Below are 20,778 nucleotides of genomic sequence, written 5' to 3'. Positions count from 1 at the left end.
TCATATCTGTGACGTCTCCTTTATTTTTTCTAATCTATGATAGTTCTTCAGTTCTTCCTTATCTCATAACAATTAACTTATCCTTAAATGAAATAAACATTATTATAATTTCCAGTATAAATTGATATAAATTCTTAAAACATTCATCTTTTTTTTTCTCTAGGGATATTTTGATGAAGACAGTATGGATGAATTTATAGCTTCAGATTCTGAAGAAACCTCCATGAGTTTAAGCTCTGATGATTATACAAAGTAAATTGAATACCTTTGTGCCCTGTGTTGACATGTTTAAAATCCCTACTTGCTGATCATCCTCTAATAATTGGCACTTGTATCTTTCCTGTGTTTTCCTAATACTTTGAATTTGTTCCTTTTTTTTAGAAAGAAGAAAACAAAGGGGAAAAAGGGGAAAAAAGATAGTAGCTCAAGTGGAAGTGGCAGTGACAATGATGTTGAAGTGATTAAAGTCTGGAATTCAAGATCTCGAGGAGGTGGTGAAGGAAATGTGGATGAAACAGGAAACAATCCCTCAGTTTCTTTAAAGCTGGAAGAAAGTGAGTCTGATAAATGTTATGTTTATCATGGAACATTGATTTAGAAAATATCATGTCATTGTAATGTCAGTGCTTTTTTCAGTTATTAATTATCCTCACTGGTTGGCTCAAAGGAATATCTTTCCTCAATTGGTAAGCATCTAGGATAATCAGATACAAGTAATAACAAATATTTGATGAATGTTGAATTACAAGCAAGCCATTGTGCTCTCTCTGGTATTTAAGAGGAAGGGAAAAAAGAAAAACTAACATTTATTTACATGTATATTCCTAAACTCTGTATTATTTTCACTCCATGTGTTAGCTAACTTAATTCTTGAGCAGCCTCGCAATGCTGTTATCTTTATTTTTATAAATGATTGGTAGAAGTGGGATTCAGACCTAGATATAGCCCATTTAAAACCCACCAGATATAGCCCATTTCAAACCCACCAGGGTAATTTCACTTAACTACTATATAAATAAGTGGCAGCATTTCAGATGATAAACTATGATTACAATTCATTTTATACAGTAAAACTAGTTTCATTGGTTTAGTCTTTTTCCTTTTTAATTCTTCATAATCTATATTTATTGTCTCTAGTTTTCCCCTGTGTCAGGTACAGTTTGTCATATGTTTCGCTTTCTCTTTCTTTCTTTCTCTTGTGCATGAGTGTATACTCAGTGAAAGTCTTCCATTGAACTTCCCAATGGCTAAAGTTATCTTTACTCATATCTACATTTGAAGGTTTAGTGTTCAGGCTCTGTATGCTCCTAGTGCAGCCTGACTGGGTGTTTAGGAACTCCCGTGCTGGGAACAGATATCTGAATATTTGAAATATCAAATATCTGAAAACAGAACAGTGTAAGTAACTCTAAATATGTGGCATTTGCGAATCATGGAGCAAAGCAGTAGAGACCATCTGAGAAGAGATGTGAATGCCAGCTAGGTGAATGATCCTGTGCACAGACAAGCTTAGCTGGTCTCAGGCCTGCAGCTGAACAAATTTGGTGATTCCTTGATAAACATTTCTCTCTTCAGTATCTCCTTGGAATAGACAGATGGCAGCCTAACCACAGACCCTGGCTAACTTCTCTAAGAAATCAGGGGAATAGTAAAACTTAAACTACAAAATTTCTTTTCTTGTTTTTCTCTTCTGTTACCCCATAAAGGCAGTTTATTATCAGCATTCATCTTCCAACTAGATTTAAAGTATGCTTTTCTAAGAATAGTAAAGGAATGGTTATAGTTTAATTTAAGGTAGTGGGAAGCTCCTGTTATCTCTTCCCCTGGTCTCCTGACCTGCATTTTCACTTAAGTTCTCCTCAGTCTCTCATCTCATAATTAGAAATAAATAGCTTAAAGTTTATGTGTTCCTGGGAATGATTTTCTTAAAATATTCTTTTTTCTCATAACTTATGGTTAAGAGAAAAGAGAGAGTAGACTAACCAGCGTATCTCATACTGTGCTCTAAATGGATTACATAAAAGTATGCTGAGGTATTGATGTGTTCATCACTTGGAACTATAGATGGGGTCTTATGCAGCTGGGTCACCTTCAGAAATGAATAGCATCTTCCAGTTTTCCTGGTGTGCTATTATAAGTTCTATTGCTTTCCATATATGCCATAATATGAAAAAATTTGAAAAGAACTGGAGCAGAGAGTAGGTTGCTACCTGTTATGAACTTAAAAGCAGACAGGGAAGGCTGTGGGTTCCAAATGACAAACTTTGCCTACTTTTCTATTGTGTTTGTTTCATTTTAGCTCTGTGCAGTCAAATAGAAGTCATTCATAGATGGATATATTTTTTATTTATTGTAGCTATCTACATGTATAGTTGATCAGAAACATTTTCTAGAACAAATAGATGATAAAAATCTATTTTTGTTCTTTACATCTAGATTAACTCTATATAAGGCTGAGTAGATCATAATACATGATCATATATACCTGGTACTATGTAAGTGTTAAAAAATAAATCACCTTTTCTTTTTTTTTTTTTTTTTTTTTTTTTTTTTTTTTTTTTTTTTTTTTTTTTTTTTTTTTTTTTTTTTTTGCCGTGCTGCGTGGCTTGTGGGATCTTAGTTCCCTGACCAGAGATCCAGCCTGGGACCCGGCAGTGAAAGCTCCGAGTCCTAACTGCTGGATCGCGAGGGAATTCCCCTTGCAAATCACTTTCTTACAGTAAATGTAAGAAAACCTAAATAGGAAGTATTAGAGAGCCAAAATGTTGCACCTGGAAATTGAAATGGATATTAAATAAGTAGATGGCTATAACTGAGCTATGATTTTCACTGCATACTCCACTTTCACTTCAAAGAGTTTATGCTTAATTCTTTTGCAGTAGCTTTCTGAACTTTTTGAGAAGCAACACCTTGAATAAGTCATTTAAGTTTACCTTACAGCATCCACATCTCTGTGTTTTAGTTTAGTATCGTATTAGGACATCTTATGATGAGGAAATGACTGTATATTAACTACTTCAAAATATTTGATTTATTATTTCAGCATAAGCATACCTTGTTTTATTGCACTTCACAGATACTGTGTTTTTCACAAATTGAAGGTTTGTGGCAACCCTGTGTTAAGCAAGTCTATCAGCACCATTTTTCCAACAGCAGTTGTTCACTCCATATCTGTGTGTCACATTTTGTAATTCTCACAGTATTTGAAACTTTTTTGTTATTATTATGTTTGTTATGGTGATCTGTGATCAGTCATCTTTGATGTTACTATTGTAATTGTTTTGGGGAGCCATGAACTACACCCATGTTAGACAGGCAACTTAATTGATAAATTTTGTGTTGTGTGGGTTCTGACTGATCCACCGACTGGCCTTTCCCCTGTCTCTCTCCCTCTCTTCAGGCCTCCCTGTCCCCTAAGACACACAGTATTGAAATCAGGCCAATTAACACTACAGTGGCCTCTAAGTATTCAAGTGAAAGGAAGACTTGCTTGTCTCTCACTTTAAATCAAAAGCTAGAAATGATTAAGCTTAGTGAAGAAGGCATGTCAAAAGCCAAGATAGGCCAAAACTAGGCCTCTTTGCCGAACAGTTAGCCAAGTTGTGAATTCAAAGGAAAAGTTCTTGAAGGAAGTTAAAAGTGCTATTCCAGTGAACACACAAATGATAAGAAAGTGAAAGAGCCTTATTTCTGATAATGGAGAAAGTTGTTGTGGTCTGGATAGAAGATCAAACCAACCACAACATTCTCTTAAGCCAAAGCCTAATCCAGAGTAAGGCTTAGCTCTCTTCAGTTGTATGAAGGCTGAGAGAGGTGGGGAAGCTGCAGAAGAAAAGTTTGAAGCTAATGGAGGTTGGTTCCATGAGGTTTAAGGAAAGAAGCCATCTCCATAACATAAAAGTGCAAGGTGAAGCAGCATGTGGTGATGTAGAAGCTGCAGCACGTCATCCAGAGGATCTAGCTAAGATATTTCATGAAGGTGGCTACACTAAACAACAGGTTTTCAGTGTAGACAAAACAGCCTTCTGTTGGAAGAAGATGCCATCTAGGGCTTTCATAGCTGGAGAGAAGTCGATGCCTAGCTTTGAAGCTTCAAAGAACAGGCTAAGTCTCTTATTAGGAGCTAATGTAGTTGGTGACTTCAAGTTGAAGCCACTGCTCATTTACCATTTGGAAAATCCCAGGGCCCTTAAGAATTATGCTAAATCTGCTCTGCCTGTGCTCTATAAATGGAACAACAAAGCCTGGATGGCCTCACATCTGTTTACAGCATGGTTTACTGAGTGTTTTAAGCTCACTGTTAAGACTGACTGGTCAGAAAAAAAAAGATTCCTTTCAAAATATTTCTGCTCATTGACTGTAATTCTAAAATGTTACTGCTCTTGGTCACCCAAGAGCTCTGATGGAGATGTAAAACAAGATTAATGTTGTTTTCAAGCCTGCTAACACAACATCCATTCTGCAGCCTATGGATCAAGGAGTCATTTCAACTTTCAAGTCTCATTATTTAAGAAGTACACTTTGTAAGGCTATAGCTGCCATAGACAGTGATTCCACTGATGGATCTGGGAAGAGTCAATTGAAAACCTCATGGAAAAGGTTCACCATTCTAGGTATCATTAAGAACATTCATGATTCATGGGAAGAGGTCAAAATATCAGCATTAACAGGAGTTCGGAAGAAGTGAATTCCAACCCTCATGGATTACTTTGAGGGGTTCAAGTCTTCAGGGTAGGAAGTCACTGCTGATGTGGTGGAAATAGCAAGAGAACTAGAGTTAGAAGAGCCTGAAGATGTGACTGAATTGCTGCAATCTCATGATAAAACTTTAATGGATGAAGAGTTGCTTCTTATGGATGAGCAAAGAGAGTGGTTTCTTGAGATGGAATCTGCTCCTGGCGAAGATGCTGTGAAGATGGTGGAAATGACTACAGAGGATTTAGGACATTTCATAAACTTAGTTGATAAATCCATTGCAGGGTGTGAGAAGATTGACTCCCATTTTGAAAGAAATTCTACTGTGGGTAAAATGCTGTCACACAGCATTGCATGCTACGGAGAGATCGTTCATGAAAGGAAGAGCCATTATCGATTCAGCAAACTTCATTGTTGTCTTATGTTAAGAAATTGCCACAGCCACCCCAGTCATCAGCAGCCACCACCCTGACCAGTCAGCAGCCAGCAACATGGAGGCAAGACCCCTCACCAGCAAAAAGATTATGACTTGCTTCAGCGAGATGATGCAAGCATTTGTTTAGTAATAAAGTATTTTTAAATTAAGGTATGTACATTGTTTTTTTAAGACATAATGCTATTGTACACTTAATAGACTACAGAATAGTGTAGACCTGACTTTTATATGTAGTGGGAAACCAAAAAAATTGTGTGACTCGCTTTATTGTGATAATTCGCTTTATTGTGATGGTCTGGAACCAAACCTGCAACATCTCTGAGGTGTGCCTGTGTTTTCAGAGTAAGCTTTATCAGTGAGCATTATATTTGAAAACAAACATAGAGTGGACTTGGATAGGTTGCGGCACAGGAAGACCCTATGCTCACCTCCTCCCCTGAGCACAGTGATCTATACCTAAACACAATGCATATCCTCTTGAAGAAGATCTGGGGGCTGAATGAACTGTTGCTGCCAATAGAAGAACCACATAGAAACTGGTAGGAAAGTCAGAGACATGGTATCCATGGGAACCCCTCCTCTTTCGCAGTGATCTACAGTAGGGAGATGGATTGCTGAGGGATCCAAATGCAGACACACTCACCCTGGGACACAGTGAAAAAACTTTAAAGGCACCTACAGTATATGTAAAGGAAATCTGTTTCCTAACCCTAGAGTTTCTGCCAAAATGACAGGGAACTGTTGGAGCCCTTGCCTGGGTAGGAGGCACTGGTGATCACTATTGTTTGGAGTTCCCTCCCCAGACTCCTCCTGCCCCATATCTGCTCCAGCTCCAGCCGCCCCATCAAGGCAGCCTATGGCCCAGCACTCTTCAGGGACTGCCCCTGGACCAGGTCCTCTCCAGCTCCAGCTATCCTCCTAAGGCAGCCTTGGGTGCAGTACTTCCCAGGGGGCTGCCTCTGGACTGGGCCCTCCTCCAGGTTCTGTGGTCCCACCAAGGCAGCCTCAGGCATAGTGGTCCCCAGGGATTAACCCCAACTGGTGCCCACTGCAGCCCCATCTGGCCTGGCAAAGTCTCTAGGCACAAGTAGTCTACACAGGGAATGTTCCCACACAAGGCCTATTCTTCAAGATCAGGGAAGGTAGCTGTTTCACCTAATTTATAGAAACACAAAAGAAGATCAAAGTAACGAGATAGAGGAATATGGTCCAAACAAAATAACAAAATAAAACCCCGGGAAAAAATAAACCCTAATGAAACAGATAAGTAGTTTACCTGATAAAAGAGTTCAAAGAAACAGTCATAAGCATGCTCACCAAACTCAGGGAACGATTGGAGGAACTCAGTGAGAACTTTAACAAAGACTTAGAAAATGTAAGAAAGAGTCAGAACTCAATACAGTAACTGAAATAAAAAATACACTAGAGGGAATCAGAAGCAGATGAGATGATACAGAAGGGATAAGTAATCTGGTAGATAAAATAGTAGAAATCACCCCATAAGAATAGCAACAAGAAGGAAGAATTTTTAAAAATGAGAGTTTAAGGGACCTCTGTGAAACTTCAACCATACTAATATTTATATTGTAGGGGTCCCAGAAGGAGAAGAGAGAAAGGGACAGAAAACTTATTTGAAGAAATAATGGTGGAAAACATCCGTACCTAGGGAAGGAAACAGACACCCAGGTACAGGAAGCATAGAGATCCTAAACAAGATGAACCCAAAGAGACCCATACCAAGATACATCATAATTAAAATGGCAGAAATTTAAGAATAAAAGAGAATTTTAAAGACAGCAAGAGAAAAACAGCTAGTCATATACAAGCGAAACCACATAAGCCTATCAGCTAATTTTAAAGCAGAAACTTTGTGGGCCAGATAGGAGTGCCATGATGTATTTAAAGTGCTGAGAGGATAAAAACTTACAGTCAAGAACACTGTACCTGGCAAGGTTATCATTCAGACTTGAAGGGGAGATAAGGAGTTTTTCAGACAAGCAAAGACGAAAGCAGTTCATCACCAATAAACTGGCCTTACAAGAAATACTAAAGGGTTATCTTTAAGGGGAAAAGAAAAGATCACAACTAAAAATAAGAAAATATATGAAAGGAAAAAAAATCACTGGTGAAGGAGAATATATAGTAGAGGAATTGAATCAGTCACTTTAAAAAGCTAGTATGAAGGTTTAAAGACAAGTAGTAAAAAAAATCAGCTGTAACTGAAGTAAGTAGTTAAGGGATACACAAAATAAAAAGAAGTAAAATATAACAACAAAAAATAAAATGTGACAGGCAAGTGAAAATGGAGTGCTTTTTTTGATTGATTGACAGACAGGAAAGTAGGATTTATTGGTGGGCATGAGCAAGGAATGGACAGCAACACCAAGGCTCTTGTGAGTGCAGGGCCTGCCATTTGTCCAAGGGGCCATGATTAAGGATGTATTTAACCCCACAGCCAACTGGGTTAAGTCACTTTTCTGCCACCACATGTTCAAATTCATTGACTTTAAACTTAGTAAATCCCCACTCTTGGACATGTGAATCTTCTGGTGGCCAGGGAACTTGAACTTGGCCCTGTATAGGGGCCTCAACCACATGCTCCTTGTTCTTCAGCTTGGTGGGGATGGACATGATGACTTGACAAGTGTGTACTGTGGCCACTGTGCCCTGGGGCTTTCCAGAGGCACCCTACCTACCTACCCAGAGCTTGTCAGCCTCAGCACAGGAGAATGTCTTGTTGATGTGGATGATGTAGAAGGGGTGGAGATGTGTTTGGATGTGAAAACCATCTTTGCCACAGCTTTTCACCGTGTACTTGTTGTCAGAAATATGGGCAGCCTCCAGTGGAGAATGCTCATACTCATTTGACACCATGTAGCCACAGAGTGGGAACTTCTGCCTTCTACCCCAGGTAAAAGATGTGGATCTTGGCATTAGGGTCACCTTGGCAGAAGCAAGACTCTGGGTACAGATTGTTCTTACAATACTAGTAATACCAGGCATGGCAGCAGCCCATGGTGACAACAGGATTTTCAGAGGCATGATGAAGGGAAAGAGCAAAACATAGTGCTTTTAGAATGCCTTCAAACTTAAAGTGACTGTCAGCTTAAAATAATTGGGTATATATACAGGTTGATGTATATACACATACATACATAGCCATACACACACCTCATAACCACAAATCAAAAACACCTACAATGGATACACAAAAAAATAAAGAGAAAGGGATCCAAACATAAAACTAAAGGAATCCATCAAACGATAAGGGAAGAAATGAAGAGAGTAAAGACTGGAACAGAGAAGAACTAAAAACACAACCAGAAAACAAGTAAAAAAAATGGCAATAAGTATATACCTGCCAATAATTATTTTGATTGTGAATGGACTAAATGCTCCAATCAAAAGACATAGGGTAGCTGAATGGATAAAAAAGCATGACCCATCTATATGCTGCCTGTAGGAGACTCACCTCAGATCTAAAGACACACATAAACTGAAAGTGAGGGGATAGAAAAAGATATTCCATGCAGATTGAAAAGTAAAGAATGCTGGGGTGGCAATACTCATGTCAGACAAAATAGACTTTAAAACAAAAACTATAACAAAAGACAAGGAAGTGCATGCCATAGTGTTAATGGGGTCAATCCAAACAAGAGGATATAACATTTGTAAATATTCATGCACCCAACATAGGAGTGTCTAAATATATAAAGAAAGTATCAATGGAAATAAAGGGAGAAATTGACAGTGATACAGTAATAATAGGGGACTTTAATACCCCACTTACATCAGTGGATAGATCATCTAGACACTAAATCGGTAAGGAAACACTGGCCTTAAATCTGGTGTTTGACCGGATGCATTTAATAGATAAATATAGAACATTTTATCCAAAAGCAGCAGAATACATATTCTTTTCAATTGCACATGAAACATTCTCCAGGATAGATCATGTTAGGTCACAAAATGGAACATTCTCCAGGATAGATCACATGTTAGGTCACAAAACAAGTCTTAATAAATTTAAGAAGATTGGAATCATATCAAGCATCTTTTCAGATCACAGTGATATGAAACTAGAAATCAAGTACAAGAAAAAACTGGAAAAAGCAATAATATGGGGAGGCTAAAAATCATGCTACTAAACAAGCAATAGATCAACGAAGGAATGAAAGAGGAAATAAAAAAATACTTTGAGACAAATGAAAATGGAAACACCATTACAAAATCTATGGGATGCAGCAAAAGCAGTTCTAAGAGGAAAATTCATAGTGGTACAGGCCTACTAGAAGAAATAAGAAAAATGTCAAATAAACCATGTAAACGTACATTTAAAGGAACAAGAAGAAGAAGTACAGGCAAAACCCAAAGTTTGTGAAAGGAACGAAATAATGAAGATCAGAGTGGAAATAACTGAAGTTGAGTCTTTAAAAAAAAGGAAAATTCAATGAAACTAATAAGTGTTGTTTCTTTGAAAAGATAAACAAAATCAAATATTTAGCCAGACCCATCGAGAGAGAGCCCAAATAAATAAAATCAGAAATGGAAGAAGAGAATTTGACATGGGTCTTAGAAATATTTTTTTTTGAATCTGTTTCCTCAGGCAAGGGCAACAAAAGTAAAATTAAACAAATGGGACTACATCAAAGTAGTCCCATTTGTTTAATGGGACTAAATGAAGAATATATTTACATGTGATATATCCCATAAGGGGTTGATATCCAAAATATATAAATAACTCATACAACTCAATATCAAAAAACAACCAGATTAAAAACTGGGCAGAGAACCTGAATAGACATTTTTCCAAAGACATACAGATGGTCAACAGGAACATGGGAAGGCTTTCAACATCACTAATCATCAGCAGAATGCAAATCAAAAGCACAGTGAGATACAACCTCACACCTGTCAGAATGGCTGTTATCAAAAAGCAAGAAACAACAAGTGTTGGTGAAGTTGTGGAGAAAAGGGTACTGTTGTGCACTGTTGGTGGGAATGTTAATTGTTGCAGCTATTATGAAAACCATGGAGGTTCCTCAGAAAATTAAAAGTAGAACTACCATATGCCATATGATGCAGCATTTCCACTTCTGGGTATTTATCTGAAAAATACAAACACACTAATTTGAAAATATATGTGTACTCCCATGTTCATTGCAGCACTGTTTACAGTAGCCAAGATATGGAAGCAACATAAGTGTCCATCAGTAGATGAATGGATAAAGAAGGGGTGTGTGTGTGTGTGTGTGTGTGTGTAATGGAATACTACTCAGCCATAAGAAAGAATGAAATCTTGCCTTTATGGCAACGTGGATCAACCTGCAGGGTATTATGGTAAGTGAAATGTCAGACCAAGAAAAACAAAGACTGTATGATTTAACTTATATGTGGAATGTAAAAAACAAAACAAACAAACTAAACTAAATAGGAGCAGACTCGTTGATATCTAGAGCAAACTGGTGGTTGGCAGAAGGGGGTGCATCTTGGGGGGATGGATGAAATAGGTAAAGGGAGTTAAGTGGTACAAACTTCCAGCTATAAAATTAATAAGTCACAGGCATTTAATGTGCACATAGGGAATGTAGTCAGTAATATTGAAAAATATGGTGATGGATGATAACTGGTCTTATTGTGGTTATCATTGCATACTGTATAAAAACATCTAATCACTATGTAGTGCACCTGAAGCTAATATATTGTATGTTAATTGTAACGCAATTGAAAAACAAAATGTATATAATTTATTGTATGGATATAATCTTTTGTGATAGAATCTTGGTATATTATATAGGACCATAATATTAGCATTAACATACCATATTTATTCATTCAACAAATGTTTATTGTGTTCTTACTATGTGCCTGGGACAGCTCAAGAAGCTTGGGTTATATCAATGTGCAAAATACACTTACAGAGTTTACCATTCTACTAGTACTACTATTTATACATATAATATTTTAATGATATTCTACCTTTATTTCTAAAACTACAGTGTAGGCTTTTAAAATTTTATTTATTTATTTTTGTTTGTGTTGGGTCTTCATTGCTGCGCACAGGCTTTCTCTAGTTGCAGTGGGCGGGGCTCTAGTTGCGGTGGTTTCTCTTGTTGCGGAGCACAGGCTCTAGGCATGTGGGCTTCAGTAGTTGTGGCACATGGGCTCAGTAGTTGTGGCCTGTGGGCTCTAGAGTGCAGGCTCAGTAGTTATAGCGCACGGGCTTAGTTGCTTTGCAACATGTGGGATCTTCCCAGACCAGGGCTTGAACCCATGTCCCCTGAATTGGCAGGTGGATTCTTAACCACTGCACCACCAGGGAAGCCCTACAGTGTAGTTTTTTAAGGAATCTCCATACTGTTCTCCATGGTTGCTGTATGAATTTACATTCCCACCAATAGTGTAGGAGAGTTCCTTTTTCTCCACACCCTCTCCAGCATTTATTATTTGTAGACTTTTTTATGATGGCCATTCTGACTGGTGTGAGGTGATGGAGGTTCCTTAAAAAACTAAAAAATAGAGATACCATATGATCCTGCAATCCCAGTCCTGGGCATATGTCCAGAGAAAAACATAATTTGAAAAGATACATGCACCCCAGTGTTCATTGCAGCACTATTTACAATAACCAAGACATGAAAGGAACCTAAATGTCCATCAACAAATGAATGGATAAAGAAGATGTGTGGGGTGTGTGTGTGTATGTGTGCGTGCATGTGTGTGTGTGTGTATACATAAACACACACATATGTATACAGTGGAATATTACTCAGCCATAGAAAAGAATGAAATAATGCCATTTGCAGCAACATGGATGGACTTAGAGATTATCATACTAAGTGAAGTAAGTCAGAAAGAGAAAGACAAATACCATACGATATCATTTATATGTGGAAGATCAAAAAAGAAAAATGATGCAAATGAACTTATGTACAAAACAGAAATAGACCCACAGACAGAAAACAAACTTATGGTTACCAAAGGGGAAAGGGGAGGAGGGATAAATTAGTTTGGGATTAACATATACACACTACTATATATGAAATAGATGATCAACAAGGACCTACTGTATGACACTGGGAGCTATACTCAATATTTTGTAATAACTATAAGGGAAAAGAATCAGAAAAAGAGTATATATATATGTAACTGAATCACTTTACTGTACATCTGAAACTAATACAACATAGTAAATTAACTGCACTTCAATTTAAGAAAAGGTAAGAAGAGTTAAGGGGTGAGGTGGTAGCCTGAAAAGGGGGTGGAGTCAGGAAAGAGTTTCAGTTTTAGGAGGTGGTAAGAAGTATCTTTGATTCTTTGGTTCTGCTGGTCTTTTACTTTGGGATACATTTTGAAGACATTGATGATGGTGATTGATTGATTGATAGATGAATTTATAGCCTAATTCTTTCAGTCATTCTATTGATTCAAAAATACCTGGTGCATATCAATATGCTGACACCAGAAATCAAAGGAAAAGCAAAGGGGCCTGGTCTTCAGAGGTGCTTGGTCTGGTGGGGAATGTTCTTCACTAGACTGGCAAATATGTTGCATTTCCAATAGCACCAGTGAGTTTAGTAAGCGTAGAAACATCTGTGCTACCTAAATGGGATGGGAAGAGTATTTTTTAAGTTGCATTTAACAATAATCTGCATTTCCAATGACTCCTCCCAATATTCTTGTGTAGTAGAATTCTGGTATAAAATAAAGTTCGTTATTATAAGAAAAAAAACTACAGTGTATCTTGCTGCAAATACGTTGTTTAAATATATATTTAAATTGCTTGAAGAAATTAGGGGTAAAAATGTTGCTTTCTATTTGTTTGTATTTCCTTTGTGCCTTGTAAGCATTTTTTGATATCCAGAGTGGATATTTAGAAGTGGCTTTGATTTATTAATTCACTGTTACTTGTCATGTATGCGTACACAATACAAAGTTATAACAGGAGGAATGATTAATCCATGTCGATGATGAAGTAAGAATATTCAGCATGAAATATCTATTTGTAGGTTTTAATTATTTATTCAGGATATTTATGAACTGGAGTAGCCCATATTTTTCTGGGTCACTTTTTTTTTTTTTTTTTTTTTCGGTACACGGGCCTCTCACTGTTGTGGCCTCTCCCGTTGAGCAGCACAGGCTCCGGACGCGCAGGCTCAGCAGCCATGGCTCACAGGCCTAGCCTCTCCGCGGCATGTGGGATCTTCCCGGACCGGGGCACAAACCTGTGTCCCCTGCATCGGCAGCGGACTGTCAACCACTGCGCCACCAGGGAAGCCCTCTGGGTCACTTTTTATTTTTTTAGAGATTACTCTGTTGTGATTATATCCAACAGGATTACAGTTAGAATGAATGTATTGTATTTGCACAGAAATTGTCACCTGTGCTAAGCTTTTACACTTCTTACTTAGCTGCCACATTTGTACTATCTGCCAGCTTTTTTTATAATTGCTTACACTTTTACCGTATATAAATTACCTTAATTAAATTGGGTAACCATTGCTGAAGTTGTGTTCAGTCTGTGGAACTGCAAAATTCCCAAAGGCACTGATTATTTGCCAGTTGACTAATTGTAGAAAGGAATTTTAGTTAGCATATGCTTGATAAGCTACGTGTCAGGATTCCTCAAAGCTACCCCCTGGTTTGGTGATTCATAGGACTCAGCATATAGTCATATTCAGGACTATGGTTTATTACAACAGAAGAGTACAAAGCAAAATCAGGAAAGGGAAAAGGCACATATTGGTCAAAGTCCAGAGGAAACCAGGCATAACCTTCCAAGAGTCCTATCGCAGTGGAGTCACACAGGATGTACTAATTTCTGCAGCAGCAAGTTATGGCTACATATGTGAAGTGTTGTCTACCAGAGGAGCTCATTAGAGACTAAGTACCCAAGGTTTTTACTGGGGACTGGTGACATAGGCACTTTCTGCCTGGCTCTTACCAAATTCCAGACTCCCAGAACGAAAACAGGTGTTTTCTTTCTAGGTGCCTAGATGAGGTGCAGCAATCCCTTCTTCTCAGGGAAAGTTTAAAATCAGTACAGGGAACGGTTTACCATTCAAGTTCCCAGACAACAGCCAAGGCTCACCCTCTTAAGAAGGCTCTTCTAAGATGAAATTTTTGTTGACTCTTGAAGGATAGTAAAATATGCCTGGAAGTTGGTCAAGAAAAGAGGGGGAGAACATAATATAAGACATTCAAGGAAAGGCATGGAATCGTGAAAATGTGCGGTACATTTAGGCAATAGTTTATTGTGGTTTAAATACAAATGCATAATGAGCTCTGTAAAAGTAATGGAAATCACCAGGACCCAGACTAAAAAGGAACTGATAAACAGTAAGTTCAAGAAAGTATGCTATGGAAGCTCTAGGGATAGGCTAGTCTTGAGAGTAGCAGCTTTGGTTTTCACCTACTCAGGGGTAAGATTCAAGGCCTTGAGCGCTCTATAAGGTGGAGAGTTCTTAGAACTCAGATTTAAGCTGAATCTGTTTAACATAGGTACATACTCCATAGAAGAATAGGATAGAAAAAAAATTTCCCATCAATCCAGGGAGATGATAAGGAGATGACAAGGAAGCTTATCTGTGTCACCCTGGGCTGTGGGTTTCAAAAATAGTTTTCTTGGATTCATAATCATGGGCTTTCCCTCACATGGTTTATGGTTTGAATTTACATTATTTACATAGTCTAAAAATCTCAAGCTGAAATACTAACCTCAAAAGTAATTCTGGGTTGGTGATCCCCTGGAGCATCTGACAGAAGCAGATGCAGAATCACTGTGGAGTTGTATGATGTCAACCCAGGCTACCGAGGATTCTCTCATATTACAGCTACACTGAAAGTGAAATGACAAGAAAAAGTTATAGAGTACCTAAAGAAGCAATCAACATTAGGAAAGGTTAGCAACAAAATAAGTTATCAGTCAACCTGACAAAGTTAGCACAAAAAACAAACAACATGATCAGATTGTCAAGAACCACAGATATTAGAACTATTTGATAAGAATATAAAGTAGGTATGTTTAATATGTTATGAGTCATGAGCATAATTTTATAACAGAAAATTTTAAACTTAGATGAAGTAGACAACATTCTAGAAAAATACAACACTGAGTCTTCATTGCAGTTATTTCACAGTAGCCAAAAATGAGAAATAATCTAAATGTCTATGAACAGGAGAACTAATAAATTATGGTATATTCATGCAGTGGAATACTATATGGCAGTTAGAATTATTGAATAAGTCTCACTTTGAGTGGAAAATGAAAAACTCCATTCAGTGAAAAAGTAGGTTGTAAAATTATGCAAACAGTATGGTACCATTTACATACAGTTTAAAAACATGATACATAATTACAGTTTACTAATACAAATGTAGTGAAAATATAAAAACAACATAAATATAAAGTTTAGGGTTTTATTACTTTTCCAAAAGAAGGGGGGAAAGAAGAGAACAGTATTGGTTAGGGTCACATATTAGGCCTCAGTTGCATCAGAAGTAGATTTAACGCGTTTTAAAATTCGATGAAGGTGGGATATGGGAACACTGCTGTTCTTTATATTCTATATACTTTTCTGAATATGTAAAATATTTTATAACAAAATATATAAAAATTTAAAGTACTTTGCATTAAAAGGCAATTGAGAGAAGATACAGAAACAGGTTAAACCTGTACATTCCTTATTTTAAACTGAACTGTTTATATCTTTCATAGATTATTTTGTTATTCTCTTCTTACACCTTTTTTTTAACATCTTTATTGGAGTATAATTGCTTTACAATGGTGTGTTAGTTTCTGCTTTATAACAAAGTGAATCAGTTATACATGTACATATGTCCCCATATCTCTTCCCTCTTGCATCTCCCTCCCTCCCACCCTCCCTATCCCACCCCTCTAGGTGGTCACAAAACACTGAGTTGATCTCCCTGTGCTATGTGGCTGCTTCCCACTAGCTATCTGTTTTACGTTTGGTAGTGTATATATGTCCATGGCACTCTCTCACTTTGTCCCAGTTTACCCTTCCCCCTCCCCATACCCTCAAGTCCATTCTCTAGTAGGTCTGCGTCTTTATTCCCATCTTGCCCCTAGGTTCTTCATGACCATTTTTTTAATATTCCATATATATGTGTTAGCATACAGTATTTGTTTTTCTTTTTCTGACTTACTTCACTCTGTATGACAGACTCTAGGTCCATCCACCTCACTACAAATAACTCAGTTTTGTTCCTTTTTATGGCTGAGTAATATTCCATTGTATATATGTGCCACATCTTCTTTATCCATTCATCTGTTGATGGACACTTAGGTTGCTTCCATGTCCTGGCTATTTTGAATTATGGTTTTCTCAGGGTATATGCCCAGTAGTGGGATTAATGGGTCATATGGTAGTTCTATTTTTAGTTTTTTAAGGCGCGTCCAAACTGTTCTCCATAGTGGCTGTATCAATTTACATTCCCACCAACAGTGCAAGAGGGTTCCCTTTTCTCCACACCCTCTCCAGCATTTATTTTTTGTAGATTTTTTGATGATGGCCATTCCAACCAGTGTGAGATGATACCTCATTGTAGTTTTGATTTGCATTTCTCTAATGATTAATGATGTTGAATATTCTTTCATGTGTCTGTTGGCAATCTGTTTACACCTTTTATAATCAAAGTTTGTGGGGAAAGTAAGAGCGAAATGATTTAACATGATATGGTGATGCCGGGATCAATCCTTGTTTGAGTTTTCCAGAATTCTAGTAGCACAGTGAAATGTTGCCTGCCCCTAAGATCTTTTCTCCCTTGATCTCTACGTGAGTCAGACTCCCTTCCCTTCTTCTTTTCCTCTCTTCCTCTCTCTTTGGGTCTCTAGGTCTTTCTCTCCTGGTCCCTATCTCTTGGGGTATGCTTTGGGGGTTATACTGTCTCAGGACCTGAGAGGCTTCATCTCTTTGGGTCTCTGTCTTTCTGAGCCCTCCTGCCCCCACGTTCTGTTTCTCATACTTGCACTTTCTCAGGGTCTGTCTCTTGCTTACTGTCTCACTTGGTGCCCCTCCCCCATGTCTTTCTTCCTCTGTGTACATATGTGTATGTTTATATGTGCCTTTGTGTGTCTTTCTGATTCTCTGTCTCTTTACCTCCCTCTTCCAGGGTCCCCTCTACCTTACCTCCTGTGTCTTTCAGAGTATAGAGCTCTTTCTTTCCTAGGGTTGTCTTTTTTCTCTCTCTCCTTCTGTGTGTGTGTGTGTGTGTGTGTGTGTGTGTGTGTGTGTGTGTGTGTTTTGCACCCATCTCCCACATCCTTACCAGTCTCTTTCTTTCTCACTCTCTCCCTGGGTTGGTTGGTCTATATGTCTTTCTCTTAATCTCTGTCTTAATCCCTCTCTGGAGTCTTTCAGCTTCTTCCCTTATTTGCCTACTTATTTATGTTTCATTTATTTTGTTTAGGTAAAGCTACTTCCTCTTCTAATCCAAGCAGCCCAGCTCCAGACTGGTACAAAGATTTTGTTACAGATGCTGATGCTGAGGTTTTAGAGCATTCTGGAAAAATGGTACTTCTGTTTGAAATTCTTCGAATGGCAGAGGAAATTGGGGATAAAGTGTAAGTTCTTTTCCTATTTTTATTATATGAACATTTTGATAACATTTTTATTGTTTAAACTATTTAAAGCAATCTGTTTTGTTTTCTTCTTTTCTAAAGATGTAATTTCATGGTTAGTGTCGTGACAGCTATCTTCCTTCTAAGTCACTGTTTCTGAGTGCATATTCTGGTTATTTCTTCAGTGCTGTTTTCCCCTTCTGGCTATAGTATCTTGAACTTATTTCCTTGAGCCAAGTCTCTAGTTGATGTTTGTATTTCATCACTTTCAGAATCATTTTTCAATCCATGCGGTGTGGCTTCTACCCTATTACTTTACTGAGTTTTCCCCCCTAAAGTCACTTAATGACCTTCTAATTTCCAAATCTAGTGGACACCTCTCAAACTTTATTTCACCTCTTTGACTACTCTATTATTTCTCCTTTGTTTTTTGTTCCTGTTTATTTTACTTCTAGCATTTGTGCCCCCTTTCCCTTCCCTGGATTCCAACCCCCAATCTTATCCTTCATTTTATTATTTAAAAAACATACTTTCAGAGTTTTGAACCAGACCTACTGTTTAGGCTTTTATAAGATCCCAAGTTCTGGTTATAAAATATTTTAAAAATATAATGCTTTTAATATAACCATTTATTTGTTAAAAAATTTAAGCACGTTAACATAAGGCTAAAATAAAACAATCTTCTATCTTAAAAAATGTCAAATTTGGTTTCTTTAACTTTCCTGGAAAGAGGTAGCTCTGTTATATTTTCATACCACCTTTTAATATACCTCTACTCTACACTTAACACATTCTGATGTACTTGTGTCTTTTCGCTGGATAGTGAGTTGTTTGAAGACACAAACTGTTTTATTCCTTTTTAATTAACTCCTTCACCTGGCATCTAATAAGTACTCACTATAACTTATTTTTGTTACATATTGCCACTTATACAGAAACAAGTGGTTCAGATAAGGGGTGATGTTGGCTTGGAATGGAGTAGTAGTAGTGGAGATGAAGGGTATGTTTTGGAGTAGAAACAACAGCACTTGGTAGATTGAATGCAAGGCAGTAAGGAGAGAGTAGTCAAAGATGACCCTCAGGCTTTCCCCCTAAGTGGCTGGTAGATTATGGTGTTATTTACTAAAATGGAGAAGATTAAGGGAGAAGTAAGTTTATTAGAGGTAGTAAGGAGTCCTGCTCTGGCTTTGTTAAGTTTCCAAGGCCTATTAGATGTCCGTGAGAGATGTCAAGTAGAAAGTGGATATTTGAGCTCAGAGTTCCTGAAAGACCAAGAGAGATTAATGCTCTAGACATGCTTATGCTTTTTTATCTATTAACTTCTGTAATTTAAAGTTAATTTTTATTGGATACCATACAAGAATTTTATGAGTATAGGGGAAATTTTAGTAGTCTTTTAATTTCCTAACCAGTTCAAGAATCTCTTCTACCATGTTCATCATGGATGTTCTCCTGATCTCTCCTGGGTAGAATATTTTGCATCTCAGAAGGCTCCCTATAGTTGAATACTTCAAAGTGTTAGAAAATGGATCCTTACCTTTAGTTTATACTCTTCCTATAGCTATTTCTCCCCTGGTCTAAAATAGAATATATCTACTGCTTTTTAAAAATACTATTATAATGATCATTTTTAGTTATTAACCCAACTGATAGGTGTTATCAACGTTAAGACTATAAAACTGCATTTCTGGAATTGTGATTATTACCACTATTCTTTATTTGTCCAACATTTCATTATGGAAATTTTCAAACATAACAAAAAGTAGAAAGAATTTTTAGAGTGAATACCTATATACCTGTCACCTAGAATCTATACTATATTCTGTATTTTATCATACTTCATTTATTACATATCTATCCATCATCCATCTTATTTTCCTGATGCCTTTCAAAGTAGGTTGCAGACATCACTACTACTATTTCAATTGTCTCTTCAGATAATGGTGGGTTTATCTCTCGTCACTTTTAGCTTTTTCTTCTCAGTTGTTTTATCTGTTCTTTATATGGCATAATTTCAGTCCTGACATGGTCTTGAATATACTTCATTTTTTTAGCACTTATCTCAAAATATGGTCACAAACACTTCAGCTGAATTTTTATTAACACAGAATTATAGTGACGCTGGTTCTTGTTTATTCTGGACCCTATCTTTCCATTCCTGCAGTCTGATGGAGCAGTTTTCCAACATCCAAATAACACTATTGGTTCATATTGACTTGTGGTCAACTAAGACTTTTTTTTTTAAGAAGAACTTTTGTCAAATCAGATTCTTCTATTCCCTATTTGTGCAGCTGAAGCTTAGGTGGAAATTCATTTTTTTAGCATATGAATATCCAATTTTGCCAAGACCATTGTTAAAAATACTAATTTTTTCCATTGAATTGCTTTTGCCTATTTGTCAAAAACCAATTAACTATAGTGTAGCTTTATATCGGGACTATATTCTGTTCCACTGATTTGTGTTGGTCTCCTCAGTACTACACTATTTTGATTACACCAGCTTTGTGTTGAAATCATGTAGAGTTAGGCCTCCAACTTTTTTCCTTTCAAAATTGTTTTGGCTACTCTATGTACTTGGCATACCCATATAAACTTTAGAATCAGCTTCTTAATTTCTACAAATTTCTAATTTTTAATTCTTTTGGATATTTACTGAGGTTTAGATTAGAATCATGTTGTTTGTGAATCTTCTAATCCATGAATACTAACTTGTCTTTTTAGCCTTGTTTTCAGCCAGTCTCTCATATCTCTGGACCTGATTGAAGATTTTCTTGAATTGGCTAGTAGGGAGAAGACAGAAGATAAAGATAAACCTCTTATTTATAAGGGTGAGTTAACATTTGTATATCATAATTTTAAAAACATTCATTTAAACATATTGTATACACATTTTAACAATAGAAGAAAACAATATTACCCAGACCCACAACCCTAATATACCTATTTTTTCTGTCCTTTCTTTTTGTCCTTATCCATATAAATGTGGTGTTTGTTGCTGCAGTTGTAGCAAAATTTTTTTTGTTTTTTTAAACAGCATTATTGAGTTATGATTCACATATCATGC

The 20,778-nt window shown here is 37.0% G+C and overlaps 1 protein-coding gene and 2 pseudogenes across 2 annotated transcripts in view; 2 read left to right on the top strand and 1 right to left on the bottom strand.

The window, feature by feature from the left end:
* Nucleotides 1–20,778, top strand: part of ATRX (ATRX chromatin remodeler) — a 243,199-nt gene that overhangs the window by 165,166 nt on the left and 57,255 nt on the right. For both annotated transcript variants that reach the window (XM_065900087.1, XM_065900088.1), the window contains 4 exons: nucleotides 164–252; nucleotides 382–554; nucleotides 17,564–17,717; nucleotides 20,436–20,542. In XM_065900087.1, coding sequence (XP_065756159.1) covers nucleotides 164–252; nucleotides 382–554; nucleotides 17,564–17,717; nucleotides 20,436–20,542 — 523 coding nt within the window. The remainder of the gene's footprint in view (nucleotides 1–163; nucleotides 253–381; nucleotides 555–17,563; nucleotides 17,718–20,435; nucleotides 20,543–20,778) is intronic.
* Nucleotides 1,433–5,223, top strand: LOC136142709 (tigger transposable element-derived protein 1-like; annotated as a pseudogene).
* LOC136142708 (large ribosomal subunit protein uL16-like) lies at nucleotides 7,478–12,685 on the bottom strand (annotated as a pseudogene).

The sequence above is a fragment of the Phocoena phocoena genome, chromosome X, assembly GCF_963924675.1.
Source record: "Phocoena phocoena chromosome X, mPhoPho1.1, whole genome shotgun sequence".
Taxonomy (NCBI): domain Eukaryota; kingdom Metazoa; phylum Chordata; class Mammalia; order Artiodactyla; family Phocoenidae; genus Phocoena; species Phocoena phocoena.
This window is presented reverse-complemented; position numbering and strand designations above follow the sequence as displayed.